Source organism: Procambarus clarkii, chromosome 8 (assembly GCF_040958095.1).
Source record: "Procambarus clarkii isolate CNS0578487 chromosome 8, FALCON_Pclarkii_2.0, whole genome shotgun sequence".
Lineage (NCBI taxonomy): Eukaryota > Metazoa > Arthropoda > Malacostraca > Decapoda > Cambaridae > Procambarus > Procambarus clarkii.
This window is the reverse complement of record NC_091157.1, coordinates 47,593,572-47,619,929: the sequence shown is the minus strand read 5'-3', so window position 1 is coordinate 47,619,929 and position 26,358 is coordinate 47,593,572. Positions and strand designations below refer to the sequence as shown.

The window sequence follows — 26,358 nt, the reverse complement described above, 5'->3', positions numbered from 1 at the left end:
CCTATTGCACTAGCATTGCCACTTTCACAATGTTTATATACCAGCTTGAAGGCACACAAATGATGACTGAAGCCCTGCAATGCACACAAGATAAATCATACAATGTAAAATACACCACAGCCGCCCTAGAAATGCGTAATACATCGATAAAATGTGCACTACATTTATTCAGTACAGACCACATAGCTATGAATTATTTTCTAAATTTAATACAGAATGCATTTCTTCAGATTCAAATACAGAATTCATGACATCAAATTAGAATACACCCTCATGGCTGTCATAACACATGGCAGCAACATACGACAGCAACACCACACATATGACAGCAATACACACGTGACAGCACACCTGTAGTCAGAAAGCGGTAAGCAGGGAGTGTGACGCCTCCGCTATGGGGGTGGCGGCCGAAGAATGGGGGGGAGGGGGAGAGGCCAAAGAATGGGGGGATGTGGGGGGGAGGGGGAGAGGAATGGGTGGGTGGGTGGGGGGCTAGGCCGGGGCGGGCCGAGGGAGGAGAACTAACACATCTAACCACTTACTCTTGTGTATAATTCACCCCGCTGTAGTCCATTATTTAACCTCCACTATTGCGGCACCCGATTTGATTGACAATACATCCATTATCCGCGCTCGTCTACCACCACCACCACCACCACTACCACCACCTCTACCTCATACCCACACCAACGCCACCACCATTCTTATAACCAACCACCAGTCCAATGCCACCACTGCTCAGCGTCAACCACCACTACAAGCTCCGACTCACTACCACCACTATAACTGTTATTGCTGACTTAACAACCACTCAAATATCACATATATCCCAACGTCAACCACCACCAGCAACACGCTACAACTACTGGAGGTAAAGCAAACACACGTACCTAGTCAATCACCGCCGAAAACCTATCACCAATTTCATTTACAAAGTCAAAATAAAACGTCAGACAGTTCAATATGTATATAGTTAAACTGTACACAATTTGAGACATACTTCCATATGCGCGTCCCCACGCATCTAGCAACAACTGGAGAACGCCCAAATCGACAGACAGACACTTAACTCTCTCTCTCTCTCACAGAGCAGAGAGACGCCCCTGCGGACTTCAACGCATCACACCAATAAAAACTGGAGCTCACCACCCCGGCACCAGGAGACATGCACGTCAAACCACCACTCGAGTTAAAAGCCAGCGGTATCAAGCACATTGGATATTTAATCCTAGATTCATTTGACAAACAGAAAATTAATGAAGAGTTACTGTATTAGATACGCTGACTAGACGTGACGCCATCTGGGTTGATTTAGATATTGTTCGTGGATTGGGCATGGAGATACCCATCATGAAGAGCCGCCCGCATGGCCCCGATGAGCACTTGTCCCGGGCCCCCACGATTATTGGACATGTTAATTTTTTTTTATTATCTGTTATAAGAATTTGGAACGTCCATGCCCATCCTGTCGGCGTTAGTGGACGCGATACCCATCTTGTGGGCGGTAGTGGACCCCATACCCATCCTGTGGGCGGTAGTGGACCCCATACCCATCCTGTGGGCGGTAGTGGACCCTCATACCCATCCTGTGGGCGGTAGTGGACCCCATACCCATCCTGTGGGCGGTAGTGGACCCCATACCCATCCTGTGGGCGGTAGTGGACCTCATTATTGATTATTGGACATGTTAATTTTTTTGGGTATTGGACCCCATACCCATCCTGTGGGCGGTAGTGGACCTCATACCCATTCTGTGGGCGGTATTGGACCCCATACCCATCCTGTGGGCGGTAGTGGACCTCATTATTGATTATTGGACATGTTAATTTTTTTTTATTATCTGTTATAAGAATTTGGAAAGTCCATGCCCATCCTGTCGGCGTTAGTGGACGCGATACCCATCCTGTGGGCGGTAGTGGACCCCATACCCATCCTGTGGGCGGTAGTGGAACAGGTTACAGAGGCACATAATGCCAGGATCTGAACCCCAGCCTTCAGGAGCCAAGCTAGTACAATAAAAAAAATTGTGTTTATATACAATATGTTTAGTAAAATAAAATATAGGAAGAGATACAATCAACTAGAATGAAAATCAGTCTGGACTGGAACGAACAAATAGAATGGTGACGGAAGGGGGGAAGGGGTGACGGAGGGGGTGACATAAGGGGGGATGGGGCCAGGACTGTCTGATACACTCCAACATTAAGGAAGCATGGCACTCTGACCTGGCTCTACACCCGTGGCACTGCTCAACATACACCTCCGGCCCCGCACACCTCAATACTGTAGAGGTGGTGGTCGAGCCAACCTTGTTCTGATCAAATATAACCCGCTCAGCAACAGCAACAACATTGATATCAAACCACAACACTCTTACATATAAAGCTTGTGATAGGAGCACCCCGTGAGAGAGAGAGAGAGAGAGGAGAGAGAGAGGGAGAGGAGAGAGAGAGAGAGAGAGAGAGAGAGAGAGAGAGAGAGAGAGAGAGAGAGAGAGAGAGAGAGGAGAGAGAGAGAGAGAGGGAGAGGGAGAGGGAGGGGGGAGGGAATTATCCGGGGAAAGCACCAAGTCATTGCGACTATATAGCACTGGGAAGGGGTCAGGATAAGGATTTGGGATGGAACGGGGGAAAGAAATGGTGCCCAACCACTTGGAAGGTCGGGGATTGAATGCCGACCTGCATGACGCCACCAGAGTGTATATAATATATATATATATATATATATATATATATATATATATATATATATATATATATATATATATATATATATATATATATATATAATGCACGGCCTATGGGCTCGCCATAGGCCGTGCTACATGGAAATTGTTGTTCCAAGTAGCTAAATCTAAAACAACAACGACGGCAGGTATGTAGGGCCTCAGTTCCGTCGTTATCTCCCGACCAAGCCGACGACCAACGCTTGAAGCGGCTGAACAACGCCCCCAAGCAGCCGACCATCGCTCCAAGCGGCCAAGCAACGCTCCAAGCGGCCAACCAACGCTCCAAGCGGCCAAGCAACGCTCCAAGCGGCCAAGCAACGCTCCAAGCGACCAAGCAACGCTCCAAGCGGCCAACCATCGCTCCAAGCGGCCAACCATCGCTCCAAGCGGCCAACCATCGCTCCAAGCGGCCAAGCAACGCTCCAAGCGGCCAACCAACGCTCCAAGCTGCCAACCAACGCTCCAAGCTGCCAACCAACGCTCCAAGCGGCCAACCAACGCTCCAAGCTGCCAACCAACGCTCCAAGCTGCCAACCAACGCTCCAAGCGGCCAACCAACGCTCCAAGCAGCCAATGAACGCTCCAAGCAGCCAACGAACGCTCCAAGCAGCCAACCAACGCTCCAAGCAGCCAACCAACGCTCCAAGCAGCCAACCATCGCTCCAAGAGGCCAACCAACGTTCCAAGCGGCCAACCAACGCTCCAAGCTGCCAACCAACGCTCCAAGCTGCCAACCAACGCTCCAAGCGGCCAACCAACGCTCCAAGCTGCCAACCAACGCTCCAAGCTGCCAACCAACGCTCCAAGCGGCCAACCAACGCTCCAAGCAGCCAACGAACGCTCCAAGCAGCCAACGAACGCTCCAAGCAGCCAACGAACGCTCCAAGCAGCCAACCAACGCTCCAAGCAGCCAACCATCGCTCCAAGAGGCCAACCAACGTTCCAAGCGGCCAACCAACGCTACAAGCGGCCAACCAACGCTCCAAGCGGCCAACCAACGCTCCAAGCAGCCAATGAACGCTCCAAGCAGCCAACCATCGCTCCAAGCGGCCAACCATCGTTCCAAGCGGCCAATGCTACGCTCCAAGCAGCCAACCATCGCTCCAAGCGGCCAACCATCGTTCCAAGCGGCCAACCAACGCTCCAAGCGGCCGTCAAACGCTCCACCAAATGCTCCCGGCCCGCGTGTTCCATCACTTAGCTTCACAATTCATTTGCGACGCGTATCATATAATTACATTTGCATAAATCCCACGCATAAATATTAATTAGTTGATTGATTGGTTAATTAACTAACATAATAAATTTAATTTTGGCTAAATAACAGAATTGCAGCTGAACTGACCAGTCAGGGTTTTGAAATAGGAAAAAAATCATTTGATGAAATAATCAGATCAGCTGATCAGTGATGGGAAGAGGCGCCTGGTGATTGGAAACCCCCTGATCATATGACGTCATACTATTGCCAAAGCGGTTTCTGGGCACGAATTCGGGCATTGAATTAATTCCTTGTTACCAGTAAAGATCTGTTAGGCCTCGGTTAGATTAAGTTCTTCATTATTTTCATGTAAAAATTTTGGTTTTTATGCAATATATTATTTGGAATGCGATCTTATTCGAAATATTTCATGTGATTATTTCCAAATAGATTTCTGCAAGCTTCTATTTAGACATTACAGAATAGATGTCTTCTATTTGGACATTACAGAATAGATGTCTTCTATTTGGACATTACAGAATAGATGTCTTCTATTTGGACATTACAGAATAGATGTCTTCTATTTGGACATTACAGAATAGATGTTTTCTATTTGGACATTACGGAATAGAAGTCTTCTATTTAGACATTATAGAATAAATGTCTTCTATTTGGAAATAACCAAAAATATCTTCTATTTGGATATAATCACAGAGATATCTTCTATTTAGACATAACTAGAGAATATATATATATATCTTCTGCATGAACAAATCTATAAAGGAGATTGACTAGGCAAAGGATCAGCAAATACTGTTTAATACTGAAAATACAAAGTCTTGAGGCAAGGTAATGATGAAAGATGTAAATAGATCTCAGCTAGTGTCGAATTTGTGAAAAATATCTTAAGGGAATGATTCAGTCCCGTCCTCTCAAATTGTCACAACGAACATAATATGATAGTACTAAATTATCCAACCCTAACCTAACCAAGGGAGCCAAGCATAGAGAGAGTGAATTTTTACGAGTCACTATGACTGCATTAGATTCTGTCCAGTGGGGGATTTTGTACGTCTAAATTGCGATGTATTATTCGACAGGTATTGTATGATTAGTAGGGAACTTAAATGGGGAAATATATGGAATTAGGAAAACAGGTGATTAGGATTTATTTCTAGAAGCGTTAGCAATAGGACTTTTAATGCCATTCTTCGGCTTCATCTTGTCTATGTTAGAATAAGGAAAAAAATAAGAAACACGTTTGGTGTAAATAGATAATTTAGATCATGCAGCTAATTTTTGGTCACCGTACTATAGAATGGATATAAATATACTTAAGATATACAGAGAAGAATAACAAAGTTAGATCACAGGAATTCGAAACCTCAAATATTTAGAAAGATTAAGAAAGCTTAGCTTTTTTAGAAAAATGTTATGAATAAGGTATGACATGATTTAGGTATACATATGGATGAAAGGTTATAATAAAGCGGATATAAATAATGTGTTAAATATATCAACACAAAATAGAACACAAAACATTGGATACAAACAGGTTAAGTTTGGATTCAGAGAAGACCTGGATAAATAGTGTGGTGGAAATAGGGATGTTGATTTAAGGATCAAATTAACATGTAACATACCTGGGCTCGATGGATTATTTCAAGCGATGGTAAGACACACACACATAATATTATATATATATATATATATATATATATATATATATATATATATATATATATATATATATATATATGACAATGTCAGACCACGGAGGAAAAATGAAACAGGAAATTTCCTTAATTACTTTCGTATATTAAATACATCTTCAGAAGGTCCTTCCTTCTGAAGATGTATTTAATATACGAAAGTACTTAAGGAAATTTCCTGTTTCATTTTTCCTCCGTGGTCTGACATTGTCACATTCTTAATCACGTGTTTATTTTCGTGATATACACACACATATATATATATATATATATATATATATATATATATATATATATATATATATATATATATATATATATATATATATATATATATATATATATATATATATATGTCGTACCTAGTAGCCAGAATTCACTTTTCAGCCTACAATGCAAGGCCCGATTTGCCTAATAAGCCAAGTTTTCATGAATTAATATATTTTCTTTAATTTTTTTCTTATGAAATGATAAAGCTACTCATTTCATTATGTAATGAGGTCAATTTTTTTTTATTGGAGTTAAAATTAATGTAGATATATGACCGAACCTAACCAACCCTACCTAACCTAACCTAACCTATCTCTATAGGTTAGGTTAGGTTAGGTAGCCGAAAAAGTTAGGTTAGGTTAGGTTAGGTAGGTTAGGTAGTCGAAAAAGCAATTATTTCATGAAAACTTGGCTCATTAGGCAAATCGGGCCTTGCATAGTAGGCTCGAGAAGTGCGTTCTGGCTACTAGGTACGACATATATATATATATATATATATATATATATATATATATATATATATATATATATATATATATATATATATATATATATATATATATATAATATCGGAGAGAGATTTCTTCTGTGTGATGAAGTTGAATCAGAGTTCCAAGGAACTCCTGCCGCTTTGGATCAGTCCATTCTGTACAGCCAGAGGTGCCATAGTGCCACTCCTGGGTACTGCCGCTCCTGAACTGACAGGCACTGTGTGACATGACACCCAATGTTACCTCCGCTTGGTAGAAAGTGGTTTTTGCCGCGTGTCAACCGCTGACACCCGCTGTCCATTCAAGTATCAATCCCAAAGAGCTCTTTGCCTTGAAGTTCATCTTCAATAAATAAATTCTCGTGAAACAGTTTAACACACAGTCAATATTAACACTAAAAATTGCATTTCAATATCTGTCTCGTTCGCAATGTTAATCTTCTTGTTTAAGAAGCTGTTCACTTGAGACAGTTAAGCAAGTCCCAGCGGTGTCTGGGTACAAGTGACAGGATGAACAACCCAGCGGGTTTTCTTCCAATTGGGGAGTGTTATACATGCTGCTATGGCGGTGTGTCCACTCACAGGATGAGTGGCGCTGCCCAATAAACTCGCCCCTCGAGGTAAAATTAAAAAAAAAAATCACATCTCGCGTTAGGTTTCATACAGGTTTATTTATTATATAATACTTTGCTATTTGTAGGGAATTAGGAAGAATTCGATGTTATTCTCAAAAATAGATATCTTCCAATTACTGTAAAATCATTCTTTGCCACATTTTCAATTAACAAAACAGCATGATATATTATTTTTTCCGTCAGAAGTGATTGAGTGATTGTTGCCACCGAAGGCGGCTAGTTTATTGTGCACCCCATACTCATCCTGTGAGCGGTAGCGCAAAAGCATTACAGAGGGCACAAAAGGTCTTTATCAGACCTCATCTTAGATTATTACATAAACAATTTCATCTATCCTTCACACCTTATAGTTACAATGTCAGCTAGTTACAGAGAATGTTCTATTACAAGAGCTACATATTTACAGTAAGTCATCATACATTAATGGTAGGTCTTATCGCTAATACATAATAGTTTGACCAATGGGGATAGAAAATGGGTCTCTGCAGCTTTCTTAAGCCAACTGGTATCATCAGTAGTAAAGACAGTTGAATACATTTATATTATCACAATTTATTTACAACTTTCAGAAATAACGATTCATCTCAGTCACAATAAACTTCCCATTTTTGTGAATACTCAGATTTTAATCTCTATTCCATATGGTTATTATCCAGCATCTTTTTTATCTGCGTCACAGCAAACACACACACAAAAACATTTATCTTCCGGGATTCATCTCGTCACATCTCTCTCAGCCTCCGGCAGATCCAGGTGATGTATTTTTACCTGCGTAGTATTCTAATTATCGCTAATTACTCAGCAATTGCAGCTCGAGAAACTATAGTGAGCAATGCGGCCCCGCTAACCCATTAATTACTTGATTTTTGCTCAAACTATTCGTCATTACGGTGGCTCTCTCGTCTTTTTTGAAGAGAGATGCTCTCGCTAATTGCTGCAGCTCCTCTCTGTCTCTCTGTCTCTCTCTCTCTCTCTCTCTCTCTCTCTCTCTCTCTCTCTCTCTCTCTCTCTCTCTCTCTCTCTCTCTCTCTCTCTCTCTCTCTCTCCCTCTCTCTCTCCTTCCCGGTTACCAGTTTCGAGTTATTGCCTTGTGTTATCCATGATAGTTTTGCTATAGGATATTACAAAGTTGACAAAGATATTACACAATTACAAACTCACCTTTCCGGTGAGTTATCAGGCTTGGGCTCCTTTTCCACAATTCGTGCCCGTTCCGCCCAGCACACGATCAACCGACACGTTTCACACACACACACACACGCTCATACACACACACACGCACACTTCATACACACACACGCACACTCACGCACATTTTTCCAACATATTTACTAACTGTTCCATTCATTCTTCTCCTTTTCCTTATACTTTCTAGCAAGCTTTGTTCCCAGTTCTTTTTTTTTTCCTATTAACAATCAATAAAAAATTAAAACCAGTCGTTTTCTCTCTCTCCCTCTCTCTCTCTCCCTATCTACGTCAGCCATTATTATGTCAATGCATTCGTGACAGTCCCTTTCTCTTCCCTTTTTCCCTCATTATCCGCCGAGTCTACACTTTTTCACACATTTCTTTCCCAGAATCCAATCCTCGTTATTAATAAACTCTCTCTCTCTCTCTCTCTCTCTCTCTCTCTCTCTCTCTCTCTCTCTCTCTCTCTCTCTCTCTCTCTCTCTCTCTCTCTCTCTCTCTCTCTCTCTCTCTCACTTCGTTACCAACGACGTTATATAACACATTCCAACGCCTCGTCATAAACCTCGTTGACAGTCGTACTCGAGCTCTTCGTTATCAACCTCGCTAAACAGCATGCTCCCAACTGCTTCGTTACTACCGTCCGTTAGTGGCAAACCCCCCAAATGGCTTGTTACCAACCTTTCGTTAAGCAACACATCCAACCACTTCGTTATCTCCTTCGTTGAATAGCACATCCCCACAGCTTCGTTAGTTCCCTCATTAAAAGTCACCAATCCATTGTTTCGTTAGCTGCCTCGTTACCGGGCGATGGGGGAGAGGGGAGACGTGAGGAAAGGTTGGTGAGTAATGAGATGAAATGTTTGACTATGGAGGAATGGGTGTGTGAGGGAGGAAGGGGCTTGTGAGGGAGAGGGGAAGGGGCTTTTGAGGGAGGGAGGAAGGGGCTTTTGAGGGAGGGGGAAGGGGGCTTTTGAGGGAGGGGGGAAGGGGCTTTTGAGGGAGGGGGGAAGGGGGCTTTTGAGGGAGGGAGAAGGGGGCTTTTGAGGGAGGGAGAAAGGGGATTTTGAGGGAGAGGGAAAGGGGCTTTTGAGGGAGGGGGAAAGGGGCGTGTGAGGGAGGAAGGGAAGTGAGGTAAAGCTACTCGGGGAGGGGTCGCATTCGTCCAGAGAAGCATATGTGTATTTTCGAATTGTATGTCTTAACTATATGCTCACGGATGCGAGTTTTGTCCAATCTCGCTCGCCTGGCCACCCTTCCCTGCTGACAGCTTGATCAGCGAGGCTGTTGTTGCTGCTGGTCGCGTCCCGCAAGTCCACACAAGCCGCCAGAAGAAGACAGGTGTTGAAACACATGCTGCAAGAACCTGCCTATTAACGCCCCTCTTCCTCCTCCCTTGAAGACCATAACCATTAATGACCAAACTACACATTAGAAAATGAAGAGACAGCGACGTTTCGGTCCGTCCTGGAACCACCACTGGACTTGATAATGGTCCAGAACGGACCGAAACGTCGTCGTCTCCTCATCTTCTGGTGTGTGGTTTGGTCAACATAGCATCAGCCGCTGCGACTCATCGTCTGCACTACAGCCGTTGATTGTTCCAGCAACATCAATTTTATTTGCTGGAAGGCGATTGGGGATTCGTTGGACTACGATTCCCGGTTCCAGAACTGCGGTGAATACAGGATATGCGTTACGCAAAACATTAAATTACGGAAAAACATTACGCAATTTGTTTCAAATTTGAAAGTATTTAAAAAAAATGAATGATTAAAAAGGCCACAAAGTCTCCCCACAGTGAGGTTGTAGGTAGGGGGGTGGGGGAGGGGTTAGAGAGGAGGAGTTGGGGGATTGGGGTGTAAGAGAGGGGGTGGGGGTTTCACGGTACATGCGACATTACAGGGAAGAATGGTATTAGAACCTCCACTCCCCATGGGGGAGGGGAGGTATGGGACCCCAGCAATGGCTTGGGATATTCCCCCCCTCCCACGCAGAGTTGGAACAGGACCCCCCGCTCCCGGAAGGGGAAAATATAGCTGCTACCTTCCCACAAAAACGGATCAATTCCATATCAGATTTACCCTTCTTGTTCTTAATGGCGTTTCGGGCTAGGTTAAATGGTTTTAAAAGCACGCGGGCCCCATTACCGCTGGAAGGGGGTAGGGGGGGGGGAGGATAATGGTAAGTTCCAGCACTTACCTGGATGACCAGCTAGCGCTCTAGTGTTCTCCTAGTGAGGGTTGTTCACTCAGTCTCTTGCACAAACGTCTTGATTAATCAGTTCACAAGGTAACCCATTAAGTGAAAGGGTAGCAGAGCTGCGAAGCGTGTAGCTTAGGGTGATTTCCTTTGTCACTGCACACTTTGCGAGCTAGGCTATGGCACCCCTTATGAGCTAGGCTATGGCACCCCTTATGAGCTAGGCTATGGCACCCCTTATGAGCTAGGCTATGGCACCCGTTGTGAGCTAGGCTATGGCACCCCTTGTGAGCTAGGCTATGGCACCCCTTATGAGCTAGGCTATGGCACCCCTTGTGAGCTAGGCTATGGCACCCCTTATGAGCTAGGCTATGGCACCCCTTGTGAGCTAGGCTATGGCACCCCTTATGAGCTAGGCTATGGCACCCCTTGTGAGCTAGGCTATGGCACCCCTTATGAGCTAGGCTATGGCACCCTTTGTGATAATTAGCGCTTATATAGTCTCATCACAAGAGCCGTATCGCCCCATAAAGACAGCCTCTTCCCCTAAGTGCGTCACAGTCCCGCTCCTGTGCCAGGTAAGTCCGCTACGGGCTCGCCATAGCCCGTGCTACTTGGAACGTTTGGTTCCCAGTAGCTGAATCTTTAACAACAACCACCTCAGTGCGAAGTGAAGCCACCACAGAGGACCGCAGCTCCTCCCAAGTTGGAAAACTGTCGCATTACGATAATGTCTTCCAAAACCCGATGGATAATGTCGGTTTGACCGGCGGTACAAGTCGCTATTATGCTCGCGTTACTCGCGATAATGACCAGGCACTTGATTATGGCTGCACGCAAAAGTTCCCATCACGCACGCGCGTGCGCTTATCCCAATGCGAGCCAACGATCGCGCGCACGCTTATTCCTAAGTGTGGAAGCGAAGGAACACACTGAAAAACGCTAATCCCAAATGGCGCACTGGCACGCATGCGCACTCTTTTCCCAAATGGCGCAAAGGCACGCATGCGCACATCTGACAAACTCTAACTACCGGTACTAAACGAGCGGACTGTCAACACGACATAAAATATTGGGACAAAGTATGATCAAAACATGAAACAGTGAACTGGATATGACACAAAAAGTTATAAAAGGGCGCAGGAGACTCAACACACACACACACACACACACACACACACACACACACACACACACACACACACACACACACACACACACACACACACACACACACACCTCGTAGCCTCGTAGGGGCCTCGTAGCCTGGTGGATAGCGCGCAGGACTCGTAATTCCGTGGCGCGGGTTCGATTCCCACACGAGGCAGAAAACAAATGGGCAAAGTTTCTTTCACCCTAAGTGCCCCTGTTACCTAGCAGTAAATAGGTACCTGGGAGTTAGTCAGCTGTCACGGGCTGCTTCCTGGGGTGTGGGTGTGTAGTGTGGAAAAAAAAAAAAGTAGTTAGTAAACAGTTGATTGACAGTTGAGAGGCGGGCCGAAAGAGCAAAGCTCAACCCCCGCAAAAACACAACTAGTAAACACACACACACACACACACACACACACACACACACACACACACACACACACACACACACACACACACACACACACAATTAAGTGAACAAGTAAACAGCTGGAGGCCAGCGCTTGCCCAAAAGCCTAAGCACACCAGCCGACAACTCAGGCGCTTATTTTCACAGCTGCGTTAATATATATATATACACTCTCATCATCTTCCTCAGTGTGTTGTCTGGGGGAAGGTGTACTGGGTGTAGGGTGTTGCTCCTGTACTTGTTGCCTGCGTGTGGGTGTCGTGAGTGTTCCCTACGTCAGGAAACTGTCCTACTAAAGTGTCACCCGTTATCCTAACCTACCAGAGGACCCAAAACAGAAAATGGGACATTATGTTTCGCGAGCTGATATCATGTTCTAATACGACAGTTTTTTGGGGCATTAGATAACATATACGTCAAAATATGACGTCCATTAAGAGGATGGGTTAATTGGTTGGACCCAATTTACGTAATCTTATAATGTTTATCAGGCACAACATATCATAGCTCCTGTCGAATGGTGACCGCTATCTTGCGATGGTTATCTCGAGTGATCAACAGAATGTTGTTAAGGCTTTATTAAACCGGCAATACTATTAATTTTGGCCTTTTGTCTGACCATTAATCACGGCGCTACGATGTTTATTTTTGATTGACAGAAAAATGTTTTATCACATTACACACAGGAATCACAATAGCGTGACGCATCAAATGAACAAATCCACAAGGGCCGTGACGAGGGTTCGAACCTGCGTCCAGGAGTATCCCAGACGCTTGACCATGTCGTAGCTCAGTCGATTAAGGCAGCGTCTGGGATGCTCTTGGACGTAGGTTCGAATCCTCGTCACGGCCCTTGTGGATTTGTTTTATCACATATTTTATCATCACAAAAATATTTATGCTCTATGTTCCAAATCCCTGAGATTGTTACGATAATAAACTATTTATCACTGATGGTATACTTGAAATCTTATGAAGCAAAGGTCTTATGTGAATATATATTCGCGGTTATATTACTACAAGTATACCATGTTTTTTTTTTTAATAATCCGTTTGGGCATTATGTCCGGCAGTCATCAGTATACTCAACCCTGAGAGCAACTCTACTCATTCCTCTACCGTAAGGTTATATACACCCCACTACAACCCTCACACACACACACACACACACACACACACACACACACACACACACACACACACACACACACACACACACACACACACACACACACACACTCGCGTGCGCGGCTGTCCTAGAAATTCAGAAGAATGAGTTGCAAAAACACAACCTAAAGAGAATAAAAATAGAGGACAAATAACTAATCATATGTATAAAACAGAATGTTAGTCTGTAATTGTCTATCCAAGGCTGGAGGCCAAACGCTTGCGGCTAGTCTCAATAAACTTTACAAGGTGGGTGATTGGAGACACAGGCGTATCGAAGTTGGCTCCATTACCCCTCCCCGTCCTTTTAATGAGGGTCAGCGCTGGGCTGTGGTGGATATGTGGGCCTGCGGGCCGCTCCAAGCAACAGGCAGTTGGACCAAGCTCTCACAAGTCAAGCCTGGCCTCGAATCAGGCTTGGGGAGTAGAAGAACTCCCAGAACCCCATCATGGCGACTTCCTTCTCTCAACCTCCTACCAACGAGGTCCGAATGAATGGTCTGTTCCAATATAGAGTTTCCCATATGTTCAAAATAACACAGATATTGATATGCAAAGTGCATGTTCAGATGGCTGATTGGCATTCTAGGGGTTCACAAGACTTGAACAACGTAACTTTTTATGGTTGTCCCGGGCACCGCCGGAAACCACCATCTATATTGTTCAATATGAAAAGAAGCTTAATGTAGGATATACATTTTTTATGCAGTAAATGAATCACATCGACGATTAAAATAATATTTTCAAGTGAAGTTTAGGATCTGAAAGAAAACTGAATGGTTTAGATGACAGTGTTGATGAACCAATGAACAAATCCAGCGTCTGGGATCCTCTCGGGTTCGAACCCTCTTCACTGCCCTTGTGGATTTGTTCATTTGATGCATCACGCTATTGTGATTTGTGTGTGTATGTAATTGATGAACCAACGTTCTCCTTCTGCACACTATTCATCTCCTCCTCCTCCTCCCTAATCATCCTCCTCCTCCTCCCCCCTCCCACTCTCCTCCACAGACTCATCAGCGTCTGACTCTTCTGATAAATGTTTACAAACTCCACCCTCCGGTGCTGACCCTATTAGCAAGCTTATTGTGCAACACGCACAAGCACGCACACTTGCACACGCACGCACACTTGCACACACAAACACGCATCCAGGGGCCCACGCAAACACTAATATACCACCACCACCACCACCACTACCAGAATATATCTCCACAACAACCATTAATACCCCGATACCACCACCACTAGACTACCCTGCACCACCTCCACAATATACTACACAACCCCACGCCCACAATAACCAACTAGACCAATAAAAGCCTAATTAACTTACAAATTAACCTAAGCAATGCAGTCTGCAGCTGTCAGGTTATCAATCGAAACCTCTGATTCATGCTAACCTTCACAACTCTCTCATTACAATCATTTAGGGAAAAATATTGTCTGAAGACAGTTTCAGGAGCAACATACATTCCTGATAACTACCTAATCAGGTCAATTGTTGCTGCTTACAATCCCTAAGACAAAAACACCCGTCACAAGGACTTACAACGGAAAAGATTAAAGGATGAATTTTGCGTGATGGAATGACAGGTGGATGGGACAGGAATAGTGGACGGTGAACCCTCTCTAACCTAACCGGCTGGCCGGATAGGCAGGTAGGAGAGACAGAGAGAGAGAGAGGGCATGATAGACGGAGGAGAAAAGACAGGGTGAAAGAGACAGGCAGAGTGGAGGAAGACGCCAATGATATCGTTCCATTGTTAGCTTTGGTGTGACCTGCACTGGTCATTAGACCAAATGACTCGCTTGTTAGTGGCGTAGAATGAACTGTGTGTGTGGGGGAAGGGGGGGGGGGTCACCCTAGGGAATGGAAGGGAGGGAGGGAGGCTTGCAAGGCCAGGGAGATGGGGGGGGGGGTGTTAAGTCCTGTACAATGACAGAAGGTCAAGGGATTGAAGTGCTTGTAACGACAGCAACAGAGGAAGGGTAGTGACAATGACCTGTAGGGTGATGGGGGAAGGGGGATAGACTATCCCGAATCATCCGCCCCGGGATGATGATGGTAGTGGGTGATGAGTACTGCCGTCATTAGCATCCATCACAGGCTTGTTAGTCAGCAACAGCTCTAGAGAGGAGCCCCCCCCCCCCAGCAACGGATGCTGTCGCGACAGGTTTCTGCAGTTACCTGAATGTTGTTGTTGTTATAGATTCAGCTACTCGGAACAAGTTCTAAGTAGCACGGGCTATGGTGAGCCCGTAAGTTACCTGGAGGGAAGTGTGAAGGATCGTACACAACCCCCATCCCCAGCTCTCTCAGCCCAGACAACACTGACACGTGGCTAATGATAGTGATTCTGTTGACAGCAGTGAGCCCTGTTCACCCTCCTCTCAGCCCAACACCGCATTCACTATCGCTATGTGTCGCTGTGCGGTGTACATCATGATGGTGAGTATTATTATGATAATGAAGATTAGACTATGATAATGTTGAAGATAGTGGCAGGAGGAATACAATGATTATAGACACGAGGAGAATTATAATGATTCTGGACATCGGGAGAATTATATAAGGGAGAAGGGGCCGACCACTATGATGGGGGAGGTATGTTGTTCTGTTTTGCGGACGTGGTTGTGTTGCTGGTGCAATGGCGAAGGGGGTTTGTGGGGTGGTTGATGGGTAGGGGGTGGGGGGGTTCGTGAAGCCGGTTGGATGGGGGGTGCAGCCGGATGGTGAAAATACAACGACGGTTGTCCAAAAGGTGTGAAACATTAACCGAAAAAACTGCACCGTAGGCACCGTAGCCTCTCACTGTTACTGTTTTAAGTCCCCACAGCACAAGACAGAAACTGCACACCACGCATCTGTTTGGCGACCGTTTATCGACGATAGCTTATCGCATGAAAACTGCTTCCGCAGAAGATAACATGGAGTTTCAAATCAGATATCAACAAGGACTTCCAATGAGCAACTGGAAACATAACATTAAAGGGGACAAATTACAAATCCTTATATTTTGATTATCTTTAGCAGGTGGTCAGGAAGGAAGCCTCGCCTTGAACAGGGCTGTATAGAACCTGTATAGATCAAGGCTGTATAGAACCTGTATAGATCAAGGCTGTATAGAACCTGTATAGAACCTGTATAGAACCTGTATAGATCAAGGCTGTATAGAACCTGTATAGAACCTGTATAGAACCTGTATAGAACAAGGCTGTATAGAACCTGTATAGAACCTGTATAGAACAAGGCTGTATAGAACCTGTATAGAACAAGGCTGTATAGAACAAGGCTGTATAGAACCTGTATAGAACCTGTATAGAACAAGGCTGTATAGAACCTGTATAGAACAAGGCTGTATAGAACCTGTATAGGACCTGTATAGAACAAGACTGTATAGAACCTGTATAGAACAAGGCTGTATAGAACCTGTATAGGACCTGTATAGAACAAGACTATATAGGACCTGTATAGAACAAGGCAATATAGTACCTGTATAGAACAAGACTATATAGGACCTGTATAGAACAAGACTGTATAGAACCTGTATAGAACAAGACTATATAGGACCTGTATAGAACAAGGCAATATAGTACCTGTATAGAACAAGACTGTATAGAACCTGTATAGAACAAGACTATATAGGACCTGTATAGAACAAGGCTGTATAGAACCTGTATAGAACAAGGCTGTATAGAACCTGTATAGGACCTGTATAGAACAAGACTATATAGGACCTGTATAGAACAAGGCTGTATAGAACCTGTATAGAACAAGGCTGTATAGAACCTGTATAGTACCTGTATAGAACAAGACTATATAGGACCTGTATGGAACAAGACTATATAGGACCTGTATAGAACAAGACTATATAGGACCTGTATAGAACAAGGCTGTAGAGAACCTGTATCTTCTTGAGGTTATCTTGAGATGATTTCGGGGCTTTAGTGTCCCCGTGGCCCGGTCGTCGATCCACCCCCAGGAAGCAGCCCGTGACAGCTGACTAACACCCAGGTACCTAATTTACTGCTAGGTAACAGGGGCATAGGGTGAAAGAAACTCTGCCCATTGTTTCTCGCCGGCGCCTGGGATCGAACCCAGGACCACAGGATCACAAGTCCCTCGTGCTGTCCGCTCGGCCGACCGGCTCCCCGCCTTGTATAGAACAAGGCTGTAGAGAACCTGTATAGAACAAGGCTGTAGAGAACCTGTATAGAACAAGGCTGTATCTAAAAGATGAAGCCAATCACAGGTAAATTACAGATTTATGGGAGCTGCTAGTTCTCAGTGTTGGTGTTTGGTAATGGTAGTTCTGGTGTTAGTGGTATTGGTAGTTATTAACCAGTGGTGATTGCTTGGTCTAATGGTGATTAGTAGACCTAGGCCATGCGATATAATGACCCACAGTGACGGAAGGTTGTTGATGGTGGTGGCGATAGTAGTCGATGGTGGTGGTACTAGTAGTGGTAATTGGGACAGCAGCAGCAGCAGCAGCAGCAGGGGAGACGAGGTTGTGTGGCGGCTTTGATCTTGCCCTGACGTCGCTGGTTAATTAAGTCAATTTATCTGGGTATAATAAGGGATAGCGGATGTTTGTGCTGCATGGAGGGGGGAGGAGGGGGGCTGGGAGAGGTAGGGGGGACGAGGGTAAATCCAACAGAAGGGATTTGGGCAGGGGGACTGATTAGTGTCATTGGAAGGAGAGAGAGAGAGAGAGAGAGAGAGAGAGAGAGAGAGAGAGAGAGAGAGAGAGAGAGAGAGACAGAAAGAGACCATGTGTGAGAGAGAGAGAGCAGAAAGAGACCATGTGAGAGAGAGAGAGAGGCAGAAAGAGACCATGTGAGAGAGAGAGAGAGAGAGAGAGAGAGAGAGAGAGAGAGAGAGAGAGAGAGAGAGAGAGAGAGAGAGAAAGCACACCGCTGATGGAGAGCGTACAAAAACTGCAGCCATTAACACCATCACATTTGGTGGGGCGCTCCGGCTGGCCTTAGAATTTGAATGACGTCAGGTGCCACAGATGGTTCGTCCAAACTTTGCGCCTCAACTGGGGGCCAGAATTCGCAATGTGAGCTAAAAACGTGGCAGCTTAATTACTGTTATCGAGTAAGCAACTTCACACAATGACCAACAATTTTGCCCTGATTGTACTGCGGCGGACAAGGAAAAGGACAAGGAAAGGGAGGAAAGTTTACTTGGAAGAAGGGGGAACAGGAGAATGAGAAGAAGGAAGAGGCACTAGAGGGATTTTAGATCTGTCTTTGCGTACACGTGTGCGTATTTACCTACTTACATAGCATTACTTACAGAGCAGTGACTACGGAGAAGTGAAGCCTATGTCTTCTTATGCCAAACTCTTTCTAGTGTGTGTGTGTGTGTGTGTGTGTGTGTGTGTGTGTGTGTGTGTGTGTGTGTGTGTGTGTGTGTGTGTGTGTGTGTGTGTGTGTGTGTATTCACGTAGTTGTATTCACCTAGTTGTGTTTGCGGGAGTTGAGCGTAGCTCTTTCGGTCCGCCTCTCAACTGTCAATCAACTGTTTACTAACTACTTTTTTTCACACCTCACACACACACCCCAGGAAGGAGCCCGTGACAGCTGACTAACTCCCAGGAACCTATTTACTGCTAGGTAACAGGGGCGTTCAGGGTGAAAGAAACTTTGTCCATTTGTTTCTGCCTGGTGCGGGAATCGAACCCGCGCCACAGAATTACGAGTGCTGCGGGCGATCCACCAGGCTAACAAGCCCCCCAAGTGTGTGTGTGTGTGTGTGTGTGTGTGTGTGTGTGTGTGTGTGTGTGTGTGTGTGTGTGTGTGTGTGTGTGTGAGAGCCAGCCTGGTTACCTAGTGGTATCTACAGAGATCGAGATTCAGTTCGAAAGCCCCACCTTATAGCCTAGCCATACTATTCCTGATCTATTACAACGTCACAGCACCTCTTTTCTTAAATTTACGAATGGTGGCTGCTTCCATTACCTCTGGCTCCGGGCCGAGGGACGCCCCACTCTCCCCGTATACAACTAACCTCTGGCTCATCTGTCGGCCAACCAATCCATCCGTGCCACCTCGTTCTGTCTCTATCCACTTGTTCGCTGTCATCCCACTGCCGCCTGCCCTTTTCCCGCCTCCACTGTCGACAAATTAGCTTATCTGGCCTGTTCTCATAGCTCATTTCTCGGGGTCTCTTCTCTCTTGTAAGACGTTCGTAGGATCCTAATGTACTTCATGTGCTTTTGTTATGCTGAAAGTGGGTTCCGGGGTGGAGGGATATATTCTAGGAGTGATATATGAAGTGTATTGTGTCTCAGGATTGCTTCTTCGCTTGTATATGTCTCCCCCGTAAACTTGAGAACTTATTGAAGCTATATTATGGGATCGAATCATTGAACGCTCACACACACACACACACACACACCCTCGAAGAGCCAACACACGTATGGCTCGGATGGTATAGGGCGAGCGCCTATATGGGGTATCCAAGGATGTGAGTTCGAGCCTATTGTATAGCCCCAATATTTTTTAATTATGGTGCATGTTTTCACCTCCATCGGAAGGGTATATATGAAATCAAAACAGAAATACTTACCTAGTTGTGCTTGCGGGGGTTGAGCTATGGCTCTTTGGTCCCGCCTCTCAACTGTTAATCAACTGGTGTCTCAGAGCACCAATCAACCGGAATGGTCAATCAGAAGTGATTCAAGTATCGGCCCCTACGGGACTCCACTTCAACCCTCTGCTCTCAAATAATACATCGCGTGTTTTATGTTATTTTCAACGTTACAAAGGCAACCTATTATGTAACGACTCGCAAATATTCCCGTTTTCTATGCATCGGACTCGATAGGTTGAGTGGGTTGTTTGGGTCTGTACGTTTCTGGTTCGGTATAAGGTGGGATTTTTTTTTAGTGATTGGCAAATCAAAAGATCAGGATTCCTCTTGGCCGTTGCTTCTAATCCATGCTTCTTCTTTTCCTAAATCCATATTGCCTTCTGTCAGCTATGTGGATGTGCGCGCGCGTGCATGTGTGCGTGTGCGTGCGTGTGTGCTCGCTGCTCTGTAAACAGCTGTTTGATAACATGTGTGTTGAAAGTTCAAGCACCAGACGTATGAACCGCTGTATTTTGTATGTAGCGATGTATGTTGTATCTTGTATGCTGTGTATATTATGGTGTAACTACAGCTGGCGTCACGGTAAGCTGTGCTGATAGCCCAGAGCTGTCACAGCGGGATACGAACCCGCCCCATCTCACCTGTAGCCATAGAACCTCTAGCTCTACATTTTAGGCCTATAGGCATAGTTTTATTAATTCTCCTTCGGCTCAAGTTTAAAATTATTAAATGTATAAACTATTTCTTAATAAACATCTTCAGTTGTTGTAATTTAAATCATTGTAAACAGTTCGGTAAACTATTTTGACTCGTTCCTTTATTTGGTAACTATTAGATAATGGTGGAGGCGGGTTTTAATATATACAAGACGGTGGTGAGCTATGGTCATATGTTAATTTGTGGAGTATAAAATTTCATTCGCTTCATCAGTTAAGTATTCTTGGTGGTGGTGTGGGCAAGGGAGCCGGTCGGCCGAGCGGACAGCACGCTGGACTTGTGATCCTGTGGTCCTGGGTTCGATCCCAGGCGCCGGCGAGAAACAATGGGCAGAGTTTCTTTCACCCTATACCCCTGTTACCTAGCAGTAAATAGGTACCTGGGTGTTAGTCAGCTGTCACGGGCTGCTTCCTGGGGGTGGAGGCCTGGTCGAGGACCGGGCCGCGAGGACACTAAAGCCCCGAAATCATCTCAAGATAGGGAGCCAATATATATAAAAAGGGAGCGGCCCACACCAGCACCACCCTTCATGTCTTCCAATATTACCTAACCTTAACCTAACCTTAATTTTAACCTACCCTAACCTAACCTACCCTAACCTAACCTACCCTAACCTAACCTAACCTTAACACACTCACTCGTCAATTTTTCCCATAACCCGAGTTAGCGACTTACCAACAACAATCATCACCATTACTACCTAGTCTTAACTATCACTCTGCACAATCTTGAGGTTATGTTGAGATGATTTCGGGGCTTTTAGTGTCCCCGCGGCCCGGTCCTCGACCAGGCCTTCACCCCCAGGAAGCAGCCCGTGACAGCTGACTAACACCCAGGTACCTATTTTACTGCTAGGTAACAGGGGCATAGGGTGAAAGAAACTCTGCCCATTGTTTCTCACAAGAGGCCAGAATTCACAGAGCAATTGCATATTTGTATACCCAACCACCAACTAGAAGGTGAAGGGACGACGACGTTTCGGTCCGTCCTGACCCATTCTCAAGTCGATTGTGAATCACAATCGACCTGGGAATTGTCAACATACTTCAGCCACGTTATTGTGACTCATCGTCAACAATTGCTTAGTTCCGAAGCGCCACGAAATCGCCTTCATCTCCAGGCTATTATTGTAACGTACGACCTCGTAGCATTTCGGAGCTCGTAAACTGTTTAATAAATACAGACCTAAGCAGCCCTGATTGAGATAAGAGTATAAATCCCATTAGTGGATTCTTAAGTGGACTGTTAAGTGACCTCGTAAGTGCTCTGTGCATCCTGGCTTATGAGCCGTCCACGACGTAATATTTTTACGTTGGTTCAACGTTGCACTGACGTTAAAGCATTGTTGCAAAGTTGAAATAACGAAAAACGGCGATGAAATGTTGCTGCTGCGTCATATTAACGTTAGAAACTGTGTGGTGCCGTTAAAACGACGTTGCAACGGGGTGCTAACTTCTAAAAACAGTTGCAAAGTGATTAGCAACGTTGAAATAATGTTGCAATGCACCGTTTTAAATCGTTAATGACGTTGTAGTTACGTTTGTGTATTTGTTGTGTAAGGTCCAACCAGGTGTACTAACAATTCCCCACGAAAGAATGGCACGAATGACTGAGGAAAACCAATAAACGCATTGTATACTACTAAAGCCTTGAGTTTACCTATGCCTTTGAGTTAGTTTTCCTGTTGGTTTACAAAAATGTGTTGAGTTTGGTGAGCTGACCGGCCGATCGGCTCGCTATCTTGCAGTCATTAATTGCCGAAAAAAGAGTAGTAATTTTAATGTTACATCCGATATTAATGTTTTAATTGAAATGTTTGGTTATTCAAAAGTTAATTCAGTTGTAAAAATTGGTCACCGAGCCGCTAAAGCTTTCGTTAATGGGTAAAAGTATTGAATAAAACATGAATAAAACATTGTTCGTGTTGAAATTACTTGTACAGTGATTGGCTCGTTACACACCTAAACTGCCTCTCCATCTTGGCCAACTATAATCCCCTACACGCACCATCTTTATCCGGATTTACTCCTTAAAATAGCTCGTTTAATTATATGGCTTTTCACCCTGTTAGTCTAACCACGTACCACCGTTAATTACCGTTAATTATCCCGTTATCAGCACTTGACCGTCCTCGGACCGGTTCCCACCTCCGGTTCTGTGTGGGCAAGGGAGCCGGTCGGCCGAGCGGACAGCACGCTGGACTTGTGATCCTGTGGTCCTGGGTTCGATCCCAGGCGCCGGCGAGAAACAATGGGCAGAGACAACTGTGTAACTAGCTTCAAAACATTGTCACTTGCTTAGCTAAATGAACTCTGGGATTCAGTTCCTGAACCCATTATGTGCCTCTGTAACCGGTTCCACCACTGCCCACGGGATGGGTATGGGGTGCATAATAAAGAGATTGAATTGGTTCTGTTATGCCATTTTTAGCCGTTGCTTTCCTAATGGGCTCTTTATTCCCCCGTATTTTCTCCTTAGTGATTTAATACACAAAACAGTTCTAAATCTATGCAGTTCTAAATCTATGCAGTTCTAAATCTATGCAGTTCTAAATCTATGGAGTTCTAAATCTATGCAGTTCTAAATCTATGGAGTTCTAAATCTATGGAGTTCTAAATCTATGGAGTTCTAAATCTATGCAGTTCTAAATCTATGCAGTTCTAAATCTATGGAGTTCTAAATCTATGCAGTTCTAAATCTATGCAGTTCTAAATCTATGCAGTTCTAAATCTATGGAGTTCTAAATCTATGGAGTTCTAAATCTATGCAGTTCTAAATCTATGGAGTTCTAAATCGTGATGCCTAACGGTAAAGCTTAGCTTCCTGGTCAAGTAGCTTGGCCTATGTAAGCCTATCCAACCCCGCTCCTCGTCCCAACTCGGCCACATCCTCACATCTCCTCTAGCCCTCCTTCCTAGCCTTCTCTTTCTCCTTCCTGATGTCTCCTTTTTTATTCCGTGCCAGCGTCTCCGCGTTGAGTCCATCCTCTCTCACTCCAGGTTTAAGACCAGCTATTTCTTATTGCCCTCTCTCTCACCCCCGTCCCCTCTATCCCACCTCTCTCACGCTTTGTGTTACACGTGTTTGAAACTGTTCCATATTCTCTGTCTCTCTCTCTCTGTCTCTCTTTCTCCCAGGACACAGTTCTGTCCACCTGTTATAGCTCCCGTTGTCTCCTCAACAGTTCGTCAAGAAATCCACCCCCAGTACACCCATTCCATACTTCCATTCCTTCCCTCTTCCACGGGCTTCCCTGTCCCTCACTGCAGCTTCCCTCCCTCGCCCTTTGTATCCGCCCCTTAAGACCCCATTAGCAGAACAGTCCTGATTGCCACGGCTAAGATTGCACGAGTATCTTATTAGCATTGAGATGACGGCTCAGGTAACTGATGCTGCCTCTGCAGATCTGGTTGGTGATGCTGGTGGTGGTGGTGATAGATGGGTGGTGGTGCTGGTGGTGTGGTGATAGATGGGGTGGTGGTGGAGGGTCGTGCTGGTAGTGGTGAAGGTCGTGCTGATGGTGGAGAGTCGTGCTGGTGGAAGGTCGTGCTGGTGGTAGTAAGGGTCGTGCTGAGAGCTGCTAATGCTGCGTCCCAGGTAGCCACAATCAGCGGGACCCCCAGGTAACTAACCTTCCACTCAGATGCTTAACGAAACCAGTCAATCAGTAGCGCCCATTCTGCGCATGCGTTGGCCAGTACGTTGGGGAGTGGGGGGGCTCCCCCACAAGGAGCTTCACCTCACAGAATTATACACATTCATATATGAGTCAGAGTGATGAATAGGTACTTTACACTCCCCCAAAATGAAGCAAGACCAGTAATCTGTAGAGTGAAAAAAATATTTTGTAAATGTTTGTCAAAGGGCACCTTTGTGGAGGGGGGGGGAGGGGGGGGGTCACATGGCACCTTTGTAGGTGGACACATAACTCCTGGTGGATGAGCTTCTATTCTCACGTTGGTCATGATGGCTAAATAGGCTAAAATAGGCCAAATAGACCTCTAGGTCTCCTATTAGCTTGAAGAGAACGGATATTACACTTCGTTAGCGAACTGTCACGCTTGTCAGTCACCCGAAAACGAACACATCAACGCACGTCTGACACCTGTGGACATTACCGTTGTACATAGCTAACGAAAAGATCGCACAGATTCAACTAACGCAAAATCCCGTGAACACACAATAATGAAAACCTCAATAACTAACGCGTCGTTACTGCAAAAAGCTTAAACAAAAGAGGAATTGTAAGCGTCAATAATAAAATAAATCGCTGTTGCTCAAAAAAGTTTAAAACGACAAAAAATTGATAAAGAGGAAGTTAGGAGAAATATTTCTCAAGTGGACTGAGACACTCCAAAACATATTAGAAAAAGAAAAGCTTACCTGTTCAGTCTCTCTGAAGCGCGGTTAGTTACGCCTGGACACCAAACTACCACCAGAGTGCCAACGAGGCACTCGTGGTTAAACTGCGGTGCTGAGGGTGTTGTTGATCACTCTGGAGTGTGAGTGCCGAAGAGTGCCAGGTGTACACAGACACACACACACACACACACACGCCTCATGTTAAGTCCGAGTAACGCCAAATTCATTTCTGCTTCCAAAGACTATATACTCAGCGCGCGCAGGTATGCATGCACACATGCGCATGTATATTGGTATCCGCGCAGGTGGACTTGCGCATACATGTGAGAGTTTATACAAGTGCGCGCACATTCCCTCAAACGTGAGCCTTAAAACACACAAAACACTCATTACAACAACGTTTGAACAATATATATATATATATATATATATATATATATATATATATATATATATATATATATATATATATATATATATATATATATATATAATCACACACAGATATATTGTACAAACACAAATCACACGCTTACATTAATTACTGTAAATCATTTACAAGACGTTGACAACAACAGGTTACAGAAACAACGCGTTCGCAAGGCCAATGTAAACATCTTCTTTTAAGCAAAATGTAAAATAATAATACAAAAAAAAAAAAATCTTCAACGCATTTTTCACACGTGCTACAGGCTGGGCGCGCGAGCGAGCGAGCCAGTGGCCCCGGAGTGAGCATATTCCCACCTGTATCAAAACAGACAGACTCTAGCATCTTCATCCCTAACACGCTAATGTTTCCACTGAGAAGTATTTCAGACTTATTCTTGACAGGTCAAGAGGGTGGACAGGAGAGAATAAGGGATGAAGATAACTATATATTTGTTATCTTCATCGTTTGAAGATAACAAGTATATAGCTTGTTTGATTGAAGCTATCCACCACACCAGATAATATCTTTCTGACAGTAGTTAATTGAATTAAAACAAAAACATTGGTTTGAACAACACTATTTTTTTAGCACTTGCATTTTCTATGCGATAATCGAGATTATTAAATAAGGAGGAGAGTCGAACCCTGGACATTAAGACCATGGTGGTCGAGGCAAGGGGGGAAAAGGCACCTTTGCAACACATACACACACACACATGATATGGTCTTCCACGGGGGCTGTATTGCAAGGCAAAAATGAACCTTCCCTTCCACTGAAATTGGAAACGAAACACAATGGATGAGTTTCCATTACTTCTCATGGGGAGAGAGGGAAAGAGAGAGAGAGAGAGAGAGATGGGAAAGGGGATTGTGATCGCTAGTAGTGACGAGCGAGGCTTCCCATCCCTCGTGGCTCTCTCTACTCTCTCTCACTCACTCTCTCTCTCTCTCCCTGCACACCAAACCTAATCAACATCCAACACACACCTAATTCCAATCAGCTGGAGTCTGCCTCCACCCGCTCGCGCCGTACTAACCGTGCCTCTGACCCCAAACGAAGAGAAGAGCGGTGAAATAGTGTGAAAATTTTGGCAG

The 26,358-nt window shown here is 44.9% G+C and overlaps 2 protein-coding genes across 7 annotated transcripts in view; one reads left to right on the top strand and one right to left on the bottom strand.

The window, feature by feature from the left end:
• Nucleotides 1–26,358, top strand: part of LOC138361075 (autotransporter adhesin BpaC-like) — a 41,154-nt gene that overhangs the window by 8,226 nt on the left and 6,570 nt on the right. The window contains exon 2 of the mRNA XM_069320547.1: nt 2,915–3,881. Within this exon, the coding sequence (XP_069176648.1) occupies nt 2,915–3,881 (967 nt within the window). The remainder of the gene's footprint in view (nt 1–2,914; nt 3,882–26,358) is intronic.
• Nucleotides 1–26,358, bottom strand: part of LOC123759666 (uncharacterized) — a 364,501-nt gene that overhangs the window by 336,841 nt on the left and 1,302 nt on the right. The window lies entirely within an intron of this gene.